General features: G+C 34.8%; 1 protein-coding gene across 5 annotated transcripts in view; it reads left to right on the top strand.

Moving 5' to 3' along the window:
- CadN (Cadherin-N) overlaps positions 1–21,842 on the top strand; it is a 286,639-nt gene that overhangs the window by 215,489 nt on the left and 49,308 nt on the right. For 4 of the 5 annotated variants that reach the window (XM_066405928.1, XM_066405931.1, XM_066405929.1 and 1 more), the window contains exons 17-19: positions 1,670–1,813; positions 15,937–16,052; positions 17,953–18,117. In XM_066405928.1, coding sequence (XP_066262025.1) covers positions 1,670–1,813; positions 15,937–16,052; positions 17,953–18,117 — 425 coding nt within the window. Of the gene's footprint in view, positions 1–1,669; positions 1,814–15,936; positions 16,053–16,537; positions 16,703–17,952; positions 18,118–21,842 lie in introns of all 5 variants that reach the window. The other variant, XM_066405932.1, reaches the window with a different exon arrangement.

The following is a 21,842-nucleotide window of genomic DNA, read 5'->3' as shown; positions in this document are numbered from 1 at the left end:
CGGGATTTAAATATATATTGCTGTAGACATGTAATAATAATAGTTTTAGTCCAGATATCTTATAGGATTCCAGAGTTTCACTACTGCCTTGGGAGCTGTTATTGTTTCTACTACAAGTTAAGCCTTATTACATGAATATTCAATATTTCGTGCCGGTACAGGGTTTAAGCTTACAATGAACAACAATTACTTAGACATAAAATAACAAGAGTTTAACATGGGGTTACATGGATTTTTGAATTTCATAATTGTCTCTTGAGTCTGCCTTTGTGTCTCTTACAAATTCACTCTACCGAACATTAAAAAATTTATTATGGTACAGGAAGTTTCAAATAAATGATGGCTGTAAATATAGGGGATTTCAAGTCTCATCATGATTTTTGAAGACTGCCATCGTAGCTATATGTCACTATAGCTGTTACAAGTCACAGCTTATTATAGAATATTCAAAATTTTATACTTATATAGGGTTTATATTTACAATGAACCACTGTGTGAATTTAAAAAGACAAAGTCGAATTTGGAATTGGATGACAAGGGATTTTTGAGTTTCTATATCTAGAGCCTTCCATTACAGCTTTTACAAATTCATTGAATCATCACAGAATATTTTTTAAGAGTTTAAAGTTAAGATGCATGGGATTTCTAAGTCTCACCACTTCCTTTGAAGGGTATTTTTACAGCTACATAAATCAAGTCTTATTGTGTACATAGATATAAAGGGTTTCAGTTTACAATCAACTAATGAATAGCTATTAAAAAATGAAAATTTTTTGGTTACAGTACCATTGGCACAATAATGTTAAAATAGTGGTTGAAAAGTCACTTAGAGGCAGCAGATACGGAAGGCACCCTGAAATATGGAATTCTGCAGCTTTATGGTTGCTACTGGTGACTGTTATTGAACTGTTACAAGCTACGTCTTAGAAAATATTCAAAATTTCAAGCAAATATTTGGTTAAGTTTATAACGAATAGTTGTCTCAGTATGAAGCAGCGAGAGTCTAGAGTCGGATATATGTCTTTGGAAAGTGTTATTGTAGCTATTAAAAACTATGTCCTATTACTGAATATTTAGTATTCCATGCTCGTATCTATACATATTTTGATGTTTACTCGTCTTGGTTCTTCTCCTTTTTTATCTCAACAAATTCCATTGATATCCTCCTTTCTTTCCTTCTCTCCCGACGCTTTTGACCCTTTTAACACACTGCTCAACTCAAGTTAAAAAATATCAAAATGGTCACTCCAATTTCCATTATCACCTCAATCCGATTAATGTTTACCCCATCTAAGCACAATTCATCAAATCACGAGCGTTTAACAGTTAGTTCACATCGGATCGAACAACACGTTATATAATAGCGTCCATAATTTTTCTTGTCTCTCCATCAATTTGAGAATCTTTCCCCGACATTTTTCAACCCCGAATAAACAATAACAAATGACTGGGAATGTTTTTTAGATATATCATTCTCGTCACGCATTCTTCCTGTCACATACATACACTTTTGATTTATTATCTTCGTGGCTTTTCCTTCATAATTCCGCGAGAAACCGGTTTTTATTGAGTTGTAAAAAATGTCGTTGAATTTTTATGGCGCTAAGTGCGAGAAAACGTTAATTCTTTTTGCAGGTATAAAAAGGTGATTTTTCTTTTTTCATTCCAGTCACCAAGTTCATCCGCATTGGCATCGCAGATAAGAATGACAATCCACCTTATTTCGACAAGGCCCTATATGAAGCGGAAGTCGACGAGAATGAAGATATTCAACACACGGTACTTACTGTCACCGCCAAAGATCACGATGAGTGTAAGTATCTTTGATATATTTGCGATAGAGTATTCGATGACTTGCTTAGCCACAACTTTAACCCTCAAGCGAATCTATTTCAAGACCATTAACGAGCACCCTTTGTTTCCTTGGGTGCAAAGAGAATCCCTGGAAATTGCTTTATCCTTCAGGTATTGTGCCATAAAGCTCAATATAATTCAGTGTATCAAGTGCCCCTTTACGAACGATAATTGGTGCAACATATAAAAATATTATTATTTCTATCTAAATGTTCCTCAAATCTAGGAAATCAATTTAACGTGGAAAGCTTTTATGTTTTTGTGAGACCTCAAGGAAAATAAAATACGAGTGTTAAAGTGTTTTGCCAAATTCATCGTTTAAAAATCTATTTTGGAGTCAGGAAAAATGGAGTTTTCAAAAATCGGCATCGTTATGGAACATTACATCTTTGACATGAGCTGATAATGTATGGAATCACATATATTTAATATATGTAGTGCATACAAAAGCTAGAGGAATGTAGATAGAGAAACTAATCGATTTAGCTCACATTTCACAAGCCTCCTGAGTATTTAGTCCTGTTGTTCATGGTGGAATGTCTTTGGCTACTCGAGGTTCTAGCGCTAACGTATAATCCTTGCGAAGATGATGAACTGCTTGGCAACAGGTCGTGATACTACACTTTTAGTCTCAACTTTATTTTGATCTGTTCGGCAGCAGAGATGCTTATTTGCTTCTTTAAATATGTAATTTGACAAAAATTGTGCGATGTACAGTGTTCTGTGTAAACGGCATCTTAAAGAGAGGGGTTCCGTGTCCCAAAAGTATACAGCGTATTTCATTATTCAAAGAAACTGAAGTTTTACATCTGTGAACAATAGAAAACAGGTTTGAGCAAAAACGAATGCCTTTTCTCTTAAAAGAAAATCAATATCTGAAAAAACCATAGAGATCGCTGCGGAACCATGAAAAGGAAAATTTTTACCCTTCAATATAACAGTTTAATTCTCAAAAATAAACCGAGTATCCTATTAAAATTTATTACTGTTATAGTTTAGATTTACCCTGCTCCTCCATAATGGTAAGAACCTTTTCCATAATAGTAAAACTTTAAGTTCAATCAACTTTTTGTCTCTATTAAGTATCTGACGTGAGTTTGTTCCCGTTTCACAGTTAAATTTTTTAAGCCTTCCTTAGTATGATGAAGAAAATGTCGATTTTCCTTATGAATGAACTTCTGACATTTCTCAAGATCCTCGACTTGAATTTGAAGAGGTTGAATTGTTGCCTCACTCTGCGAACTCTAAAACGAATTTCAACACAGCTGATGCATACGTCAAGTCGATCGTAACACAAACTTTCCCTAAGCCGCTCTTAAACTTTAACCCGCTCTAACCGCATAAGCATGAACTCTGGCAATGTCAGGTGATCATGCAAAGTCAGCTAACTTGGCCTCTTAGCGTCTCCATTGCAATCATGTCTACTTGTTATGCAATATTCATCTTGCATTACCCCGAATCTCGTCCACTAAATATTTCGATGTAGTCAAGCATATTTCTTTCACAATGACAACTGAAATTCCTAGGCTTCGGGCGTGCGATAGATCCGAATACATTATTCAACAGTTTACAAATCTTTTTGACAGCCTCGTCGAGTTGGGTAAGAGTCAGATTACCGATCCACGAGAAAGCTGTGGCCTGCTTAAAAGCTCAAACGAGCTTTTATTTCTTTGAGGTGAAGGCGAATTTGTGAGATGACCTCAGCTTAAACAGAGTGTATCGTGTAGTTCGTTACAGATAAATTTGGAATTATGTTAGTGAAGCCTGGAAAAGCTCAAATTTAAGGTTTGTTAGGAAACTTCTTGGCAGTTCCTTTGAAGCTAAGTTCATGTACTTTTAGTTGACTGATAATCAAGGCAGTAAATAAAACGAAGGCTGAACGGAAGACGTTTCGATACAGCCCTGCCGTCGTTCTTTTATTGATCACATTAGTATTGACTGAGCTTATTCAGGAAATAAATACACAAAAACAAGGATTTTCGCTGTAATATTGCGAGCCTAATGATTCCGCCTTGATCCTATTGTTTGCATAAATACAAGCATAAACTGGCTATGCCGAGATACTATTGTGGTTCGAAATGGGTAAGATCCAGCTCAGAAAAGTAAGCAATATTTCAGCAATTCCTCTAAAACATTTACAAAGCCGGAAAATCCTTGATAGACCTTTATACCCCTTCATTTATAAGTCAGGAAATGGTATGGGAGAATTGTGTGCAATTGTGACTCAAAAGAAGACTTATTTATGTTCTTAACTCATCGATAGTTTCGTTTTCTTTTCTCTGATTTGCTGTGCCATTCACGGCTTAGTAGATTTATGGGAAAAGTTTTGTTCAAGGGCCCTTATCTAGGACCAGAGTCGATAAAAAATAAATCAGCACTAGGGGAGATGCTATGATCTATGAATAGCGTGAAATCGGAATTTTAGGGGCTGAAAGTTTTCAGTAACCAAGAATTTTAGACAAATTTTATGTCATTTTCCGAAGAAAACTTTAAAATTTCATTAATAATCATTATCAGATTTCAGCAGAATTCTCTTGTAGTCCTTGCGCACCCAGGAAAAAATCTATCTACAAGAATTTATACTTTGACCCCTTGGAATTTCTCTTAATTTTCTAAAAAAAAAACGAGAATTTCTGAACTTTAATTATTTCTACAGAAAAAATCGCAACTTTTGGATTTTGAACTTCTCAGATAAGTGCTCTTTTTGATTTTCTTACAACTAAATAATCCCAGCATGTCTCAAGACAGAATAACACGCTTCCTCCGTAATTTTCCCGCGAATGATGAATTATGACAACTCTCAGAGTAGAATAATGAACTTCCTACTTAATTTTTTTGTGAATTTTGCATTCTGGCAGCCCTTAGAAAAGAATAATGATGTGTTCTGTTTAAAGATCTTATGAATTGTGAATCCCGGCATTGTGAATAGACCATTAATGAATTCTCGCAAATAATGAATTATGGAAATTGCCAAACTAGAATTCCTCGAATTCATAATCTTTTTGGAACGTTCTAGTATTGAGGCATTTTACTTCGTTTTCTAAAAAAATCAAATATCTAGTAACTTTCTTACATCTACAAATAACATTGAGTTCTTCGATATCTTTCTATCGATTTTTAAACACTTTACCGGTTAATATCCCCATTAAAAACACTTGGTCCCGGTGAAACTTTAAAATGAAAATTACGAAACCATCTATTTCCTTATTCAGAATCCGCAACTTATATTTTAAAGCACCCATGAAGTTCGCTTTATCTTATTTTGCACAATTTAAATTTGACTTTAGAATTTTCTGATCAATAGCATTTTTGCTCTCCATAACCCGGGCAGTTCCTGATTGAAATTTCCTGACTTCACTAATGCCTTAAATTAATATTTATCTACGCTTTTCTCTTGGAAAACGTTCTTAAGTAATTTGAAAAAGACCTCCGCCTCTAGTAATTCGAAAGATTAAAGCTAGCGGATCTTCACGTCGAAATGATTTATTACGAGCGATTTAACAAACCGCACTAAGAAGTATTGCGAAGTTTTATCAAAGTCGAATCGATGAAATCGTAGAGATCATTAAGGATAAATATTGTATTAAAGTTGACTCAAAGTCACTTTCACTGGGAGATTACGAATGTAGTTTGTTAATTAGCAGCTTTACCGGGGATGTAACGTTTGAATTAACTGATTCATCCAGGCGAGTTGAATAAGAACGAAGGGTCAATTTATGAATCAACAATGGAACTGCTTCACAGATTTTTCCATTAGTGCCATTATTATTACACCACATTCGTTTTGCACTTTCCCATTCTTGACAAATGATCGTGAAAAGCGGCGAGCTAAAAAAGAATTTCTAAGAGCTTTTTGAGAGAGTTTTAACCTACAAGAAATAACCAGTTTTCTTCTTTTATACGCGGAATAAAGGAAGGGGCTCCCTATTTTATTTGTGAAGCACTTTAGTTGTCGAGTCGTTCTCGGAAAGGCGCGAATCATTTTTAAGATGTGGTTTCTCTAAATTGCTTGACCCAAAACTAATAAATAACTCTCTTAAAAGGCTTGAAGTGAGTGTTCTTAATGGTCTGTATACGAAGACTATTAGTCTTTAACAATTTCTGTAGTAAATTGGTAACAAGTATTTCGAAACGTATCCAGAAATCCTCCCCTCAATCCCCAAATCCGCATATATTATTACGTAATTTATGGTAAATATTAAAATTCGTATAAAGCCTCTTATAACTCGCCCGTCATCATCACTTTGCATAAGTCCTTGTTCGAGGTGAACTTAATTGCGCTGAAGTGGTTTTAAGAAAACGTTTACGTTAACTAACGTTAATTAAAATGGATTATGTAAAAGTGAATTAGGAAGTTACGTGCCTACCGATGTTGGGAAGAACTGTGCGAATGGTTATGATATGGTTTATTGACCAAATCGGATTGCCACAGTAATTTTGCGGCTAAGCGGGATTTGGAAAATCACATTTTAGGAAACAGGTTTAGACGAAAGAGATATGAACAGGAGTAGATTGAAGTGACGGAATTTTGAGGGATAAAAATGTCGTAGGCATGCTAGGTGACACAAAAAATTGTTAGGAAACAACCCCAATATACAGGGTGTAACAAATTCGAGTCTATTTATGGGGATCTCGGAAACGATAAGAGATATCAAGTCGGTTAAATGAAGGTAAAATTACGTATTTTGACGCTCAACAACAATTCATTTGTGACTTTTCAAAAAATTCAAATACTTTCGGGAATATCTGATAAAAACCGAAAATTTAGATTTTCGTTTTTGTCAAAAAACTCGAAAACCATTATTTTGAGAAAGCTGACAATGAAACATTATTAGAGCACTTTTTGTCTGGCTTTCTACTGGTGTGATCGGTACTTCTACTCGACGATTCGTTTTTGAGATATCATGAACTACTTACTTATATGAATAAAATCAAAAACAGTTTGTTAACTTGACATGGCAACGCAATTCAAAGCTCCTTAGATGGAAGTGTTTTTTTTTTTAACTTTTATTCAGTAGAAATCCAAACAACAATTGCTCTAATTGTGTTTCATTATCAGCTCCTCCCGACTAATAGTTTTTGAGTTTTTTAACCAGAACGAAAATTCAAATTTTCAGTTTTTATCGGATATTTCCGAAAGTATTCGGACTTTTAAAAAGTCGCAAATGGGTTATTGTTAAACGTTAAAATGCGCAACTTTGCTTCCATTTAACCGACTTTGTATCTCTTACCGTTTTCGAGATTCCCTTGCATAAACTCGAATTTGTTACACTCTGCATGTGAATTTATAGATAAAATTGATTTGAAAAAACGAAGGCATTGGACCAAAATTTACATTACATTGTGCGTTAGAAAAATATTTGTTACCCCACTCTGTTTTTTATATAGAGCACTTTCGGTTGCCCCATGAAATTTTGTTCCTCAGACACTTCAAAACTCGAGGTTGTTAGATAAAAAAAATAAGGAATTTAAGGCTTATTACATTCCAACTACTAAACACTGCCTTTTCATTCCTACACTCGGGGGAAACTGTGATGCTAAAATTAACTCTGAATTAAACCTTTCAATCAACATTTTAAAAGCAATAAATTCGGTCCCGAAAAACAGTGAAACTAATCTAACCAACACTCCAATAATAGGTTTACTGTTCAAATAAAACTAAATTTCCCTAGCCGTTTAAACCATTAGTTACAGCTGGAAAATTGCAAAAATCAAAGCGGAAAAACGGAAAAAGGTTCTTTCAGTATTGTATCCACGGTTTAATTAGCTTAGTGAACCGTGTGCTTGCACCAATATCATCAATTATTACTCCTGTTGCAGGAGGGCTAATAATTAGTATCATGTGTATCTGTGTATTAGTGCTAGGAGTAATAACCAATACTAATGACTCCTACCCTAAAGCATGCAATAACAGGTTTATGCTCGATAAATTGAAAATTCCAGAGATCGTATAAATAGCCTCTTAAGAACGTCCAATGATTCTTAAGAAGGCTCGCGTTACGACCAAACTTATTGACCCAATTTTAAAACCTCTCTCCATAACAGCATTTCGGCTGAAATTGCGTCCAATAATTCTTGCGAGGTATTTTTAAAATTCGTTTAGAATTTGTATTCCAGGCGTTTGAGTGCGGACAAATACCAGGCAATTTCAAATTAACCGCAATTCTTTTTCGAAAGTCCCTTACAGCTCTCGAGGATTGATTGATACCAACTCTCAATGTGAACTTTAATTTGGAAAATGAAATATGGCAATGGAAATCTATGATGGAGACTAGACAAATTGAGACATTATCCCCCAGATCTTGATAAATGAATCTGAATCAAGTTCTTAAAGGCCAAATTTCAGATTTGAAATCGTAAAACGCTCGTTGTGGTAGAAACAGGGAGTTTTAACTCTCCTAACTCACTAACGCAGCCAAATTTATGAGTTGACCCATATAGGTAAAGCAGTTTAATAAGAATTTATAACCTCGGAGTATAAATTCGGAGTTGCAGGAGGTCGCAGTTTATAAGAAGTTTAGTTTCCTCTAGGGCAATCTGGAGTTATGTTATTGGATTTAAAAGGATTGAAAACTCTAGTCCTTGACACTGCACATGCTGGATACTAGGAATAACATTACGTTTGTTATATCAATCGATTTGAGGTTTGACCCACATGAAGGGAGATAGCACAATAAATGCTGAATGGCAAGCTGTCCATAACAGTTATCGTTGTTGTTTTAGAGGAAATTGGTAGCATACTAATTTATGTTCCAGATAGAGGACCGAGTCATTAAGGAAATAGGTTAAAAAGCTTAATGAGAATTCAATCTTTTGGAGATAAGTGTGTTATCTGATAGGCACAGAAAGTTTCAAAAAACAGTTAAATTGATTATTCTATAATCACTTTGCTTAACTTTTCCTTCTTTTGAGAGCTACTTCCGCAATGGGAAAAGATCACAGTCGTACTTTAAATTGCAGTAATTCCAACACATTCAATACAATCCCACCAATTTTCGAATCATTATTAGAAAAAGGATCTGCCCGTGGGTTTCACTATCCTACTCGAAATCGCCATTTCCTGCCAGTAATACGTTATCAAACACTATAAAAACCAGATATCTCTTTGACGCTATGTTCCTGCAAGACTTAGCTACGTCTCCTGGATGGAAAAATCGAATAAAGCCTGGAAAATTATGCAGGAGCTGTCCTCGAAACGATCGTTTATAAAAATGGGTCATTTATTTCATTTGCTGACGAGTTTAGTTTAATCGACGGAGTTTAGACGGGAGGACTCCTGGAAAAATTGGAACTCCGAAGAACGGTGGAAATTGCTGAAGATTGGTGTGGTAAATTGCTCGACAAATTACGTGTTTTTATTACAATTGGAACGTAAAAACGCAGATAAGGAACTATGAACTTTGTCAATCGACTTTCGAGATGTTTTTACTATGATCGTATATCACCGGAAATTGCTAAAAATATGGATTTTTGTTAATTAAAAACAATAATTTACATCGTAAATAGTCGAAAATATTTTTAACGGTTAAACGGTGTGTGCTAAAAGAAAATGAAGTTCGCTACTGAATTTTACTGTAAAAAGAACCTCAAAAGACTGCAAAGAAATGTTGGAATTCCTTCAAATATCAGAATTACTTGGGCGGAATTATTTGCCAGAGCTTTTAATTAGAATTAAGAGAGACTATAACTTACCGTTGAAATGTGTACAGTCTCCCATTTTATATGATGTCGGGCGTCTCGATCTCTGGATCTCCCTGAGTTTTCATGAATTTCCAAGGTAATCGAATATATTTCGTGTTAAATTGAAACATTTCCAATATTGTTAAAAAATAGAAAAAACTTTGTCTTTTCTTTTCAGTAAGAGTAAACAAAAATAATTATCCATGTGTGGGATGTGTGTGAGACTTATTTTAACGACCGCATCTTCCAATTAAAAAAAGATTGATGGAAGAAACCCGAAGGGGGCGAGATGGTATTGATTGCCCAAGAGCATAAAAAGTCTTAATCCGCCCTTGCTTAAAAGACCTCTCATGAGTTACTAAATAAGGGAATTTATTCTCTAGACAGCTTGCTGAATCCTCAATAAAACCGTATTAATTGTCTCAGCTAGCAGTAAAAATGGGATCTAATTCTGTTTGGTCGTTAATCGCTATTAACCTACTCTCCACATCGGGACATTAGAGCGGCTCTAATAAATTATTCGCGAACGTCGGTCAGCCCCATGTTGTAGATGGACCCTTTTCATTGAGTTTCAAACAAAAGAAGACACAAAAGCTCGAAACCATCAGTTCACCAACATCCCTTTAAATTCGCCGAAGGTTGGATTGAACGCGATGGCGTTCGTTCGTATAAAAGCTCACATTAATACGCACATATAACGAATCTGACTAAAACTCGAACATTTTTATTAATTCCCTTTTATTGTAATGTGAGCAAATTCCATTTACTGGGCATTTACGTCGCATGCTGAATTTTAATGAGAGTGCACAGAGTCAATAATTATCGTTATTTGCTTTTATTCGCACATCACTTTGCCCATGTCATTACGTTAAGTTTCCCTAGTGATTAGTCCAAAACGTTGTTGGACTAAATTTGTTTTTGGGAAAAGTATCACAGATAATCCCCATTCTCTTGTGCAAGATCTATTTTCAACCAACAAACGATCTTGTTTTTATTTTCGCTTCCCCGGTTTTCTAATCATTGGTGTGTACCGAATCCAAATTGCTTCCCGGAGGCAAAACAGAAATTAACTCCGAGACCTCCCCCCACTCCCTTGCCAGAACCACTTTTTATTCCCGTCTAACCATAATTTCGAAATTTATGCCTTAATCTCTAAGATCTAAAACTCGGTTAATAACGGCGAGACGTAAATTTATTGTCGGTTTACTGAAACGTAATAAAAGTTCGATGTCGCTTTTGTTCGGTTTTTCTGTCGGGCGAGATTTTTAATTTTCAGGTAGCATGTTGAGCCGCTTTTTAATTTAGAGCAATGGCATGTTATTGGTGGCCTTCATTGAATTTTTTCCTATAGAAACGGTTTTAAAAAATGAATTAATAGGAATTCCTTTGAATTGAAAAATTCATCACTGCAAATACAAAACTGTACAATACATGGAAAGGGAATTGCAGGGTAGTAATTCTGAAAGAGAAGATTAGTGGCATTGAATGTCCGAAATTCAGCCAAATTAACTTCAGTTTAATTTGATAAAAAAGATTCCGTTGCAGGCTTGAGACACTCAGTGGCAGTTCGCCAAGTAATAACTTGATCCAGCTGAAAGTGCAGCGTAATTTCTATAGATCACTTCGAGGTAAAACTTTGCTGACGTACTGCTCATAATTTTAAAACTAAGCGCTGGGATTTCTCTAAGATGGAACAAGATAATATATATTCTTTATTTGAGGCTACCGAATTTACGAGGGCGTCCGAGGTAGCAGAATTCATCCTGGATCGTCGTGGAATATAATGAATGGTCCCAATGAGAATTGTTTTCCTGGTATTATTTTTGAACCAAGAAGAAACTCTTTCTTTATACGCAATTGAAAGTTAAGCCGGACTTCTTGGCAGTGACGTAAATAATTTACTGCTTTTAGCAAAATTGGATTTTTATTAAGTGGCGAATTGGGTCAATAAGTTCGATGATAATCCTACTAAACTCAGCTTAAGTGTGCAGAAAAAGCTTATAAAAGTTTTATGTTATATCTACCACTTCCATCCCAGCCACTATAAATCGTTTATGAGTCAATAAAATAGTTGATTTCCTTTTCCTAATCTATGGAAAACTTACTTCGTAAATATGTTTTCGGTATTGAAGAGCTACTTGTCTGAAATGCGATAGGAGAGGAATTTTATGGGAAAACTTTAACTTCAAGATTAATAAAAGACATCCAACAACGACATCAAATTTCCTGAAACACCGTACATGTTTAAGTGTTTAATGCAATAGTCTACTTCCAAATCCACTTTTCAACATGGAAAATCTGAAACATTCCCCAAAAACTTTGAGGATATTGTGGACGTATTTGCGGAATAGTTTATTACTAAGTTCGCGCAACTATTCTTATATGACAGTAGTAAAAGCTCGACCTAGTTTAGAAGCACGCGGGGGAGATTTTGTTTGACAATATCCCTGATATCAGTTTTGTGAGCCTGAAACTAACCATATTACATTTTACATGCAGTTTAACTGCTCTCGACAAATATTTAGCTGGAGGAGAGTTATGTAACGTTTGTTTACATTTGGACCATAATGTAGACTTTAGAGAACCATGTTGGAAAATTACATAGTAATAGAGCCCAAATAATTTGGGGTTTGAACTTTCAAAATCAAGTTTGTTTAACCCTCTAAATCTGATTTAAATTTCAGCATTCTACTGTTCTAGCTAGGAAATAAATGGCCCAATAAAAATTACGTCGTGTAGTAGTTTCGTAATACAAGAATTGGATGAACAATAATTGTAAAAAGTTCTTCGAACTTCGTTTGGATAGTTAGTAGTTCAATATGATTTGAACTAAGTAGAAAGTTTTTTATATGAAAGTTTGGACAAAGCGACGTTAATTTTTACTCGAAACATTCTATTTTTCCAATCTTAGATTGATAATGAACTTGTTTACCTTCAGCTTCGAAGAAATAAAAACAGTTAAAACGTATTATAATAAAACAATATAATACACCAAGTGAAAAAGTTTCTATTTTGTCTTACATATTTCCTTCTAAGGTTACAATCTGGCGTAAACATACATGTAATAGGCAAGAACGGCGACTAAACTAAATCGTCTTAAATTTCCTAATACCTCTTAGAACATTATTTGGGAATTCGGCAATCATCGATAATAGCAGGTATTTTCAGAAGAGCTTAGGCTTATAATCTGGTACTTTCAAGAAATAAGAAATGGTTTCTACTTTGCAGTATTACTTTGCGAGCGTGCGAAATAATAAATTTTATACATTTAAGGCCAAATTGTTATCAAAATATCGGTGGTATCCACATTGATTTATTACAGGCACCGTTGGTAAGCACCTGAACAAACCTGCTCAAATCGAACACACTAACGTAAAAATTGTGAAACGTATTTTGAGGGATCAAAATGAAGAGAGATTTAAACCAAGTTAAATGACTTAGGGAACCACATTCAAAATTTGTGGTCTTATCGAATACTACTCGCCTACGTCATTGATTCTAAGCCAGTTAAAAATAAACCTTATATTTTTACTATATTATTGAACATGTGTCAAAAAATACATCAAATTAATAAACTCATTACCTTCTGTAAGCCTATACAAATACAGTTTTGATATGTCTTGAGGTTTCTGAGATACGAAATTGATTCCAATTTTCATGATAATAACCATGAGTCACTACTGTAACTGCTCATTACTAATATCATGCTATCTGAATGATTCATATTTGTTAACCGAAAAATATTGTTTCGTTCCCAACAAATATGTAACTGAACAAGTACAATGAGTCAACTTCATGTTACGAGATTTATAAATGTGGTTCATAATGATATATCACTAGCATTATACAGGGTGTCCTCGAATTGCGTGGCCAAAATGATGCCGCAGATTATTTAAGTAAAAATAAGTCGATTTAACTAAATTTGCCTCAGTCCAAAAGTTGATAATCACAGAGTTACAGGGTGTTAAAGTTGAAGAAATAAATCGCATTTTCTTTAATATCTTTCGATTCCTTTGCGCTAATTTCACGAAATTTCGTATCTGAGGGTGTTTTAGAATGCGAAATTCAAATTTATTAACCACTTAGTTGTATTTTCTAAAGGGCACCATAAGCGACCATTAGGACACATTTAAACCTCTGCAACTTTTTTGAGTCATAGTGTATGTCATTTTGGCATTCAAAAATCTTTTTTCCTACCTTTTATACTTAGAAAAGGTATACTTTATTGAAGTCGCTAGAAGCAACGGTTTTTGAGAAAAACGCATAATTCTAATGCGCCGCACATTTGCGTTATAGCTTTTAAGTAAATAACTTAGTTGGCTATGTTTTTTAGTTGACATTTTGACACTTGAATTTATTCCTCAAATATCAGTTTTTTTCTTTCACTTCCTGTTGATTAATAGCCATAACTATGGCTAATAATTTCACGTATTCTGAAATGGTGGATATGCTGTTAATCTATGGACTTTGCCGTTGCAACGGTCCAAAAAGTGTACGAGTTTACAAGGAAAAATATCCTTTTCGTAGAATTCCAAATCGGAAAACTATTATTATTATCTTTAGTAATAATTGTTTTCGAAAAACTTGAACCCTTTTTTTTTGAACGGGAATAATTTTAAGTTAATTTACATGCATCATCAGCTTTATATGCGTTTTTCTCAGAAACCGTTGCTTCTAGCGACTTCAATAAAGTATACCTTTTCTAAGTATAAAAGGAAAAAAGATTTTTGAATGCCAAAATGACATAGACTATGGTTCAAAAAAGTTGCAGAGGTTTAAATGTCCCCTATGGTCGCTTGTGGTGCCCTCTAAAAAATACAACTAAATTGTTTATAAATTTGAATTTCGCATTCTAAAACACCGTCAGATACGAAATTTCGTGAAATTAGCGCAAAGGAATCGAAAGATATTAAAGAAAATGCGATTTATTTTTTCAACTTTAACACCCTGTAACTCTGTGATTATCAACTTTTGGACTGAGGCAAATTTAGTTAAATCGACTTATTTTTACTTAAATAATCTGCGGTATCATCTTAGCCACGCAATTCGAGGACACCCTGTATAGTAATTAAATAACTAGTCAGAAACTGCCGCAAAACGCAGCTGCTGGAACAATTTTTAACGTCATTAAATTACTTAACCAGACATCGACGTAATAAGTTCATTACGGTTTATCTACAATAAGAATTTTCTCGCGTTGCAGGCAACATTTTGGGTTCAGGGTTAGTGCGAAACATAAAAAATTTATCGGCTTAGCCATAACTTCTGCAGACTACTGGACCTACGTCATAAAATATACCAGTATAATACCAGTATTTCCATAAATTTAGAAAAATACCATAAAAAGGGCGAGTGCAGGATCAAGACCTTTAGACATTAATTAAATAAAATACGAAACGTTGGTAAATTATGTGACATTTTTCCAACATAAAATTGAACATTACCGAACTATATCAGAACTACTGAGTCATTATAATTTATCTATACTAAATATACAATTTTGGTGTTGGGACAAAACTTAACAACATATTGGTCACCCTAATTGTATTGTTAAATAAAATATTGTGTTTTCTGAAAGTCTATATGAATATATATAGTCCTGAAATATTATAATATTAGCAGATCTACTATTTCATTAGGGTTTATTTTCTCTTTAGATAAACTCTAGATTATCTTGCGTAGCAAGCACATTTAGGGTTAAAAATGCCATTTGCATACTAACTTAAAGCTTAAGTAATATTATCTCTTGGTAGTTATAACTTCTGCGGGCCTGGTACTACATAAAAAAATTCATTTTTCTATGCATTTAGAACATAAAACCAACAATTCCAGAACCGGCTCTGAAGCATAATTGAACTATTAAATTTCTCTATGTCCAAGTCTCAGTGGCTTAACGTTTATTTGATCTTTTTCCACAACAAAATATAATGCAACCGAACTATGTTTTTGCCTGAAAATTTTAGTTACAAAATACAGTTGGCTTAGGTAATTCCGCACTTGGACCTGACGCTCTTTTAATTGCCGTGACCGACGCATTTCAACGAATAAAAACGTAGAAGCTTCGGACGTAAAGAGGAAGCAAACAAAAATTTATGTCCACACAAAAACTTTAAATTAATGCAGTGCTAAGGCTCGGCTCAACTATGCAGTGGTAGAGCACAGCGGCAGCAGAGAATGTACTCTAGAATTACATTTAATTTACTTAAGTAACTAACTGGAGGATAGGTCACTACTTATCACAGCCTGATTGTTTGAAATTCGCTTCAAATCAGAGCTGCAATCGAGTAACTGAAAGGAACTGATGCTCTTTTTAAACTAAATTTGATTCATGAATATGCGAAAATAGACATTTTGATAACGTTATAACAAATGATTATTTAATGGACTATGTCTTTGTTCCAGCTTCCCGTATTCGATACGAGATCACAAGCGGTAACATAGGAGGAGCTTTTGCCGTTAAGAACATGACTGGAGCGATCTACGTTGCTGGGGCATTGGATTATGAGACCAGGAAGAGGGTAACTGGAAATTTTCACTATAACACTAACGCCTCTTACCTTAAACAAATTCTGAGAGAAACGGATGGTAAATGGAAACAAAGAGTTTCCACGAAAATAGCAGGGTAACTCTAAAGTAGAAGTATGTATATGCCAGGCTTGTCCTGAAGAGACGTCGTAAAATGAGATTTATGCACTCGGTGAAAAATAAAACGTAAAGTACGGTGTACAAGACGAGTTGATATAAAGCCTTGGCATGCATCTACATCGTCCTATTATTGCAACTTTATTCTGAAAACGGGAATTGAGGTTAAGCTATTTCATTTGAAGAGATCATACAATGTGCGAAGTTCCTTCTGTCACTGCCGTTCTCAGAACTTGTTTATAGTTAATTAAATGCTTGGAAAAATGTAAAAAACATTTCACTTTCAAATAAAATTCAACATGTAAATAAATATTCTTCCAAGTACCGAATCTACTAACCCACTTTCCACATTTGCAAACAGTACGAGCTGAGACTAGCAGCATCTGATAACCTGAAGGAGAACTACACCACTGTGGTGATACACGTTAAAGATGTGAATGACAATCCACCGGTCTTCGAAAGACCTACTTACAGGACCCAAATCACTGAAGAAGATGACCGAAACTTGCCGAAATCTGTTTTAAGGGCGAGTGTCTTAGGACCGAAATTTTAAATAAATCGTATAGGGATGATTTGTGTTATAGCTCCCTTATACGTTTTTGTATCCATACTCGCATGCGAACTTTTTTTTATTTTAATTTTCCTGCAGCGTGTTTCCCTGAAATGTTGAACCAAGCTATTGTGTTAGATATCCCAGAGCAATGTACTTTTTATTTGGAAAAAAGGGACATTTAACGCAATTTCTCTGAAGTAATATAATTTACATAATTTAGCTAGTTTCCCGTTGTTTTGCAGAGGCATCACCCCGTTGTGACCCACTTTTCGACACGAAAATCATGTTCTGCATGACGGTTGTAAGTTACGATTGATAAAGTTTGGAAGACGTGGACGTTCTGGGTTATTTTTCTCCCCACACAAATCGACACTTTAAACTTTGCAGTAAACAGGAATATCAATTGTAAGATTTTTGCATAGGGAGAGAAATATTTCAATCTTTTGTGTCGAATTTCCATGTCTGTTCACTTTGTTGGGCATAAGTAGAATTTTCCCGAGTGTTTTGTTCAGAATTGAATTTTCGTTACCGACTAAAGGAGGTTTGCGACATCTCGGATTTAGATTGCTTGTGGAGAAATACCTGAGAAATTCCTATTTCTGCGTTCATTAATATTCTCGTAACGACAAATTTGATATTGGATTTTCACAGCAAAATCTGAAATTACAAAAACGAATGTCCTAAATAAATATTCAAGTCGAATTGTTGATATTAACATAACTGCCTGGGTTAGGTCTACATAACTCCCAAATAACCGAGGCAATTGGTGGAAAGGTGTTATATTTCCTGCCCTCGAATCCCCCAAAGCTACCGCTCTTTTAAAAATTCAAACCATGTCCATAAATTTTTCATTCTATTGCCAGAAGACTTTTAAATTATTGATACGCGCGTGTTAAAACGGCATACAAATGAGCAGGTACAGATTCAAATCTATTCAAAACTCAAAGGTCACAAATCATAAATCACATATTTTCCAGCCGGTCGCTTCCAAACTTTATCAGGGCCGAACTTCCCAACCGTATCGTATTATTTACGATTTTATTTCGGATTTATTGCGCATCCCACGCCATATTTATTTGTTTTGTTATAAATCTATTATTGGTGGCCCTTTAGACAATAGAGACCGGGAATACGAAACGTCGGGAGATCGTATTAGTCCTCTCATTTGTCTCTCGGTCCTCCAGTTTTGTTTTCTGTTTTGTTTTTGGTTTTGGCATGCCTAGTACGAGCTAACCCTGGTAGCCTCAGATAGCCTAAACGAAAATTACACCACGGTAGTCATACATATTAAGGACGTGAACGACCTACCCCCTAAGTTCAACTGTAGTGCTTACGATAGGGAGGTTCAAGAGGAATACCCTGGAGAGTATCCCATGTTACTAATGCAGGTTAGACTTTAGATTTAATGTGTTCTCTTATTCTCAGCTACTTACTAATATCGGGGATATATAAAACAGCTGTTGCCTTAGGAAAGGTTTTAATACAATATCTCTCCACAGCCTGGAAGTGCTCAATTTAAGAGGTAGGTGGCTGAAGACATCTGTCGACACATGCATTTCTTGAAGAATTTATGTCGGCAATATATCCAGCAACCTCTTATATTTTACGACATTCTTAAGCGGGGCATTCCCTGTTTGTTCTCATCCAAATTTTATTGTTTGACGGCAATTTTTAAACTGAAACTCTTAGACTTTTCCTCGAGCGGTATTGAACGCGGACTCCGAACTTTCTAGGGCTATTAAATTACACGAAAAGAAATGTCGGTGACTCTGCAGAGCAAAGTTTCCTCATTACAGGGAAATGTTATATCGAATTTTGGCTTTTATAAAGGTACCTCTTTTTTGGGGGCAATATAGAAATTGGTAAAATTAAAGCTCTTTGAAATTATATATCTGGGGGTGATTGAAAACGAAACCAAATCAGGATCTTTTATATTATAAAACCGGGTTGACAAAGTTAAAGGTTGACGAGGAAATGGTATTAGGAATAGTCAGTGATTTGAAGAATTATACAAAAAATATTACTGAAATCGAAGCTGCAGCAAATTCCATTAACCAGCAATGAAATTGAATATATACTAGAAAGTGCGATTGCTAATATACAGGATGGAAAATAAGCCTGAGAGTTCCTTAATATTTCAAAAACTGTTTGACACAATTAAATCTAATTTTGGGATTGTCATAAGTGAATATCATGAGTATCATAATATATAAATTAAAAAATAATATATGTGAAAAAAAGTTGTTAAACATTTTATACAGGGAAGAACGCAAACGTAGTTAACTTTTTTTTAATGGAAAACCCTGTATATTATTGCATTTTTAGATTAATCATAGAATTTTATGAATGTCTCACGTAGCATCTCTCGTTTCAATTAATTTCGTTTTCAAAATATTCACGTTTAAAATATGTCCTTATTAACCTGCACATCTTACGAGCAGATCCTTGAGAGCAAACTTAGATAACAATATCACCGTTTTCAAATGTACCCTTTTTATACAGTATGATGCAAATGTATGGAATAAATTCATTTAAAATTTAGCGATGTGGTTGTTGGAAAAACACTCGGACACGTGCACTTTTTTTTTTTTTTCGGTTTTTCTGATGGTAAAGTCAAGTATAAAGGGTGGCCCAAAAATGAGTTATGACCATCAACTTAATTTTTTTCAAACGGAAACCTCTATTTTTTATTTAATTTTTGGATCCTACATCGAATTCTAAGTATGTTTTATGTACTATCGGCCACAAAAGTGGTCGATCATGCTAAGGTTCAAAATCGCTTGACGCGTATTCCGAGCGAAGGCGCCTTATCAGTTCACAAAAAATGATCCACAACAAAAACGTTGTGTCGAGCGAATAAATTTAGAATTTTACATCTAATATCAAGTTTGCAAGGATATTTTCAGGCTGCTAATTTCAAATAAATCAATTCGGTTAGTAATTGTATGAAAACATCACTATATTAACATTGAATTTTGTAAATTGCAAAAGTTGATATGGCTATATAATTGTTTAAGATGAAAACTAAAAAAATACATGTTAAATTCAATTATAAACAAGACCAACAATTTACAAAACACTGTAGAACAACTTACTAAACTTCAAGACTTTTATTAACAATAATATTTTGCTGGGAATTAGAAATTAACTAGTCCGACTGTTTCCTACCTCTCACTTAACAATCAAGTGATTTCTATGTCGCAAGTTCTTTAGACAAAAGATGACATAAACGGCGTTTTTTGTAATGCGTACGTTAAAAGGAAAAATTTCAAGACACATTTTTTTCGGAAATACAGTACGATCCAGAGAAAATAAACTTAAAATTTATATAAATAAATGACAAAATAAAAAATAAACAATTCTAATAGCGGATTACTCACCCATTGGCGTCGATGACATCTTGTAGCCTCCGGCCCATTAAACCCACAGGGTTTTGACACAAGGGTGAACCTCTAACCGCATTCCAGATTTGGTTGCAATGTGCCATCAAATCTTCGGTAGTACGTTCATTATTATTGTGCCACCTTTGAACCATTAAGCCCCATAAATTTTCTATGGGGTTTAGGTCTGGTGAATATGCAGGCCAGGGAAGATTATTTATGTCTGGATGCTCGTGATACCAGTCCTTCACGATGTTTACGTGATGTATCCTACAGTTGTCATCAACATAATTGATGACAGGCATTTCTGCCACAGGATACAAAGTACGAACAGAAGGAAGCATAACTTTGTCGAGCATCCGAACGTACTCAATAGAATTCGCCCTTGTTTCAAAACTTGCCAGTTCGCCGGAACCATCAGTAGATATCCACCCATAGAAGTTAACCCATATTCGGCCGGACCTTCTGTTCGATACAATATAGCGTTCATCGTACCGAGTATTATGAGGTCGCCACAAATGTAGCCTGCCGTTTTCGCTTGACAAAAAAGATTTTTCGTCAGCAAAAATAGCATATAAAAAATTCTGTCGTGATACATCGTTTTTATTGTGCATCATTTTTTGTGAACTGATAAGGCGCCTTCGCTCGGAATACGCGTCAAGCAATTTTGAACCTTAGCATGGTCGACCACTTTTGTGGCCGATAGTACCATGTTCTATACCTAAACCCAACAGTTATCGAGAAATTTACGTCTAAACATATCAATAACTAAGACAGCTCTTGGACCAGATGCACTTTGTATGCATGACATTTTGCCTTTTTTAGCGTTAGCCGCATACTAGCACCAGGTAAGTCGTACTCGATAATAATTTATATCAGTCGACGATCCTTAAAACGCTAAAAAAGGAAAAATGCCATGCATTCAAAGTGCAACTGGTCCGAGAGCTGTCTTAGTTACTGATATGTTCAGACGGAAAATTCTCGATAACTGTTGGGTTTAGGTATAGGACATGATACATGAAACATACTTAGAATTCAAGGTAGAATCCAAAAATTAAATAAAAAATAGGGGTTTCCGTTTGAAAAAAATTAAGTTAATGGTCAACTCATTTTTGGGCCACCCTGTATACATGACTTTACCGTCAGAAAAACCGCAAGAAAAAATAAAAAATCACGTGAACCAGCGTTTTTCCAAAAACCACATCGCTGAATTTTAAATGAATTTATTCCATACCTTTGCATCATGCTGTACGTTTTGTCCATAAACGTGACATACAATGTGTTCCATTTAATTCTTACTCTCTAATTTACTTCTCTCCACTGTACGACAGTGACGATTAATATGTTTTTACCCTAAATTAATGAATGTGAATTTGGGCCAATTTCATTAAACATTAATGCACATGGAGAGAATCATCCTATGATTTCTGCGATTTCTCTATTTATGAATCTTTTGCAAGCAACAGAAGTTTTTTGACATAACTCGGAATAATAGTACCGCTTTTTAGGATATTAAGTTTCAAAAATGTCTTTAACATGAGTTATATTCTTTAACTAAAATTTCACGTATCCCTGAATAATTCTTGTGTAACCAGGTTTTATCGGGGGACTTGAGATGACTGGATTAGATAAGTCCCCCTCAGTTCTTAGTAACCCTCGCCAAACCTTATCAACAAAACTTATTGCCATTCATAACCCGACTTGAAGTGAAATAATAAGACCGACAAATTGAC

The sequence above is a fragment of the Euwallacea similis genome, chromosome 2 (assembly GCF_039881205.1).
Source record: "Euwallacea similis isolate ESF13 chromosome 2, ESF131.1, whole genome shotgun sequence".
NCBI lineage: Eukaryota > Metazoa > Arthropoda > Insecta > Coleoptera > Curculionidae > Euwallacea > Euwallacea similis.
This window is presented reverse-complemented; position numbering and strand designations above follow the sequence as displayed.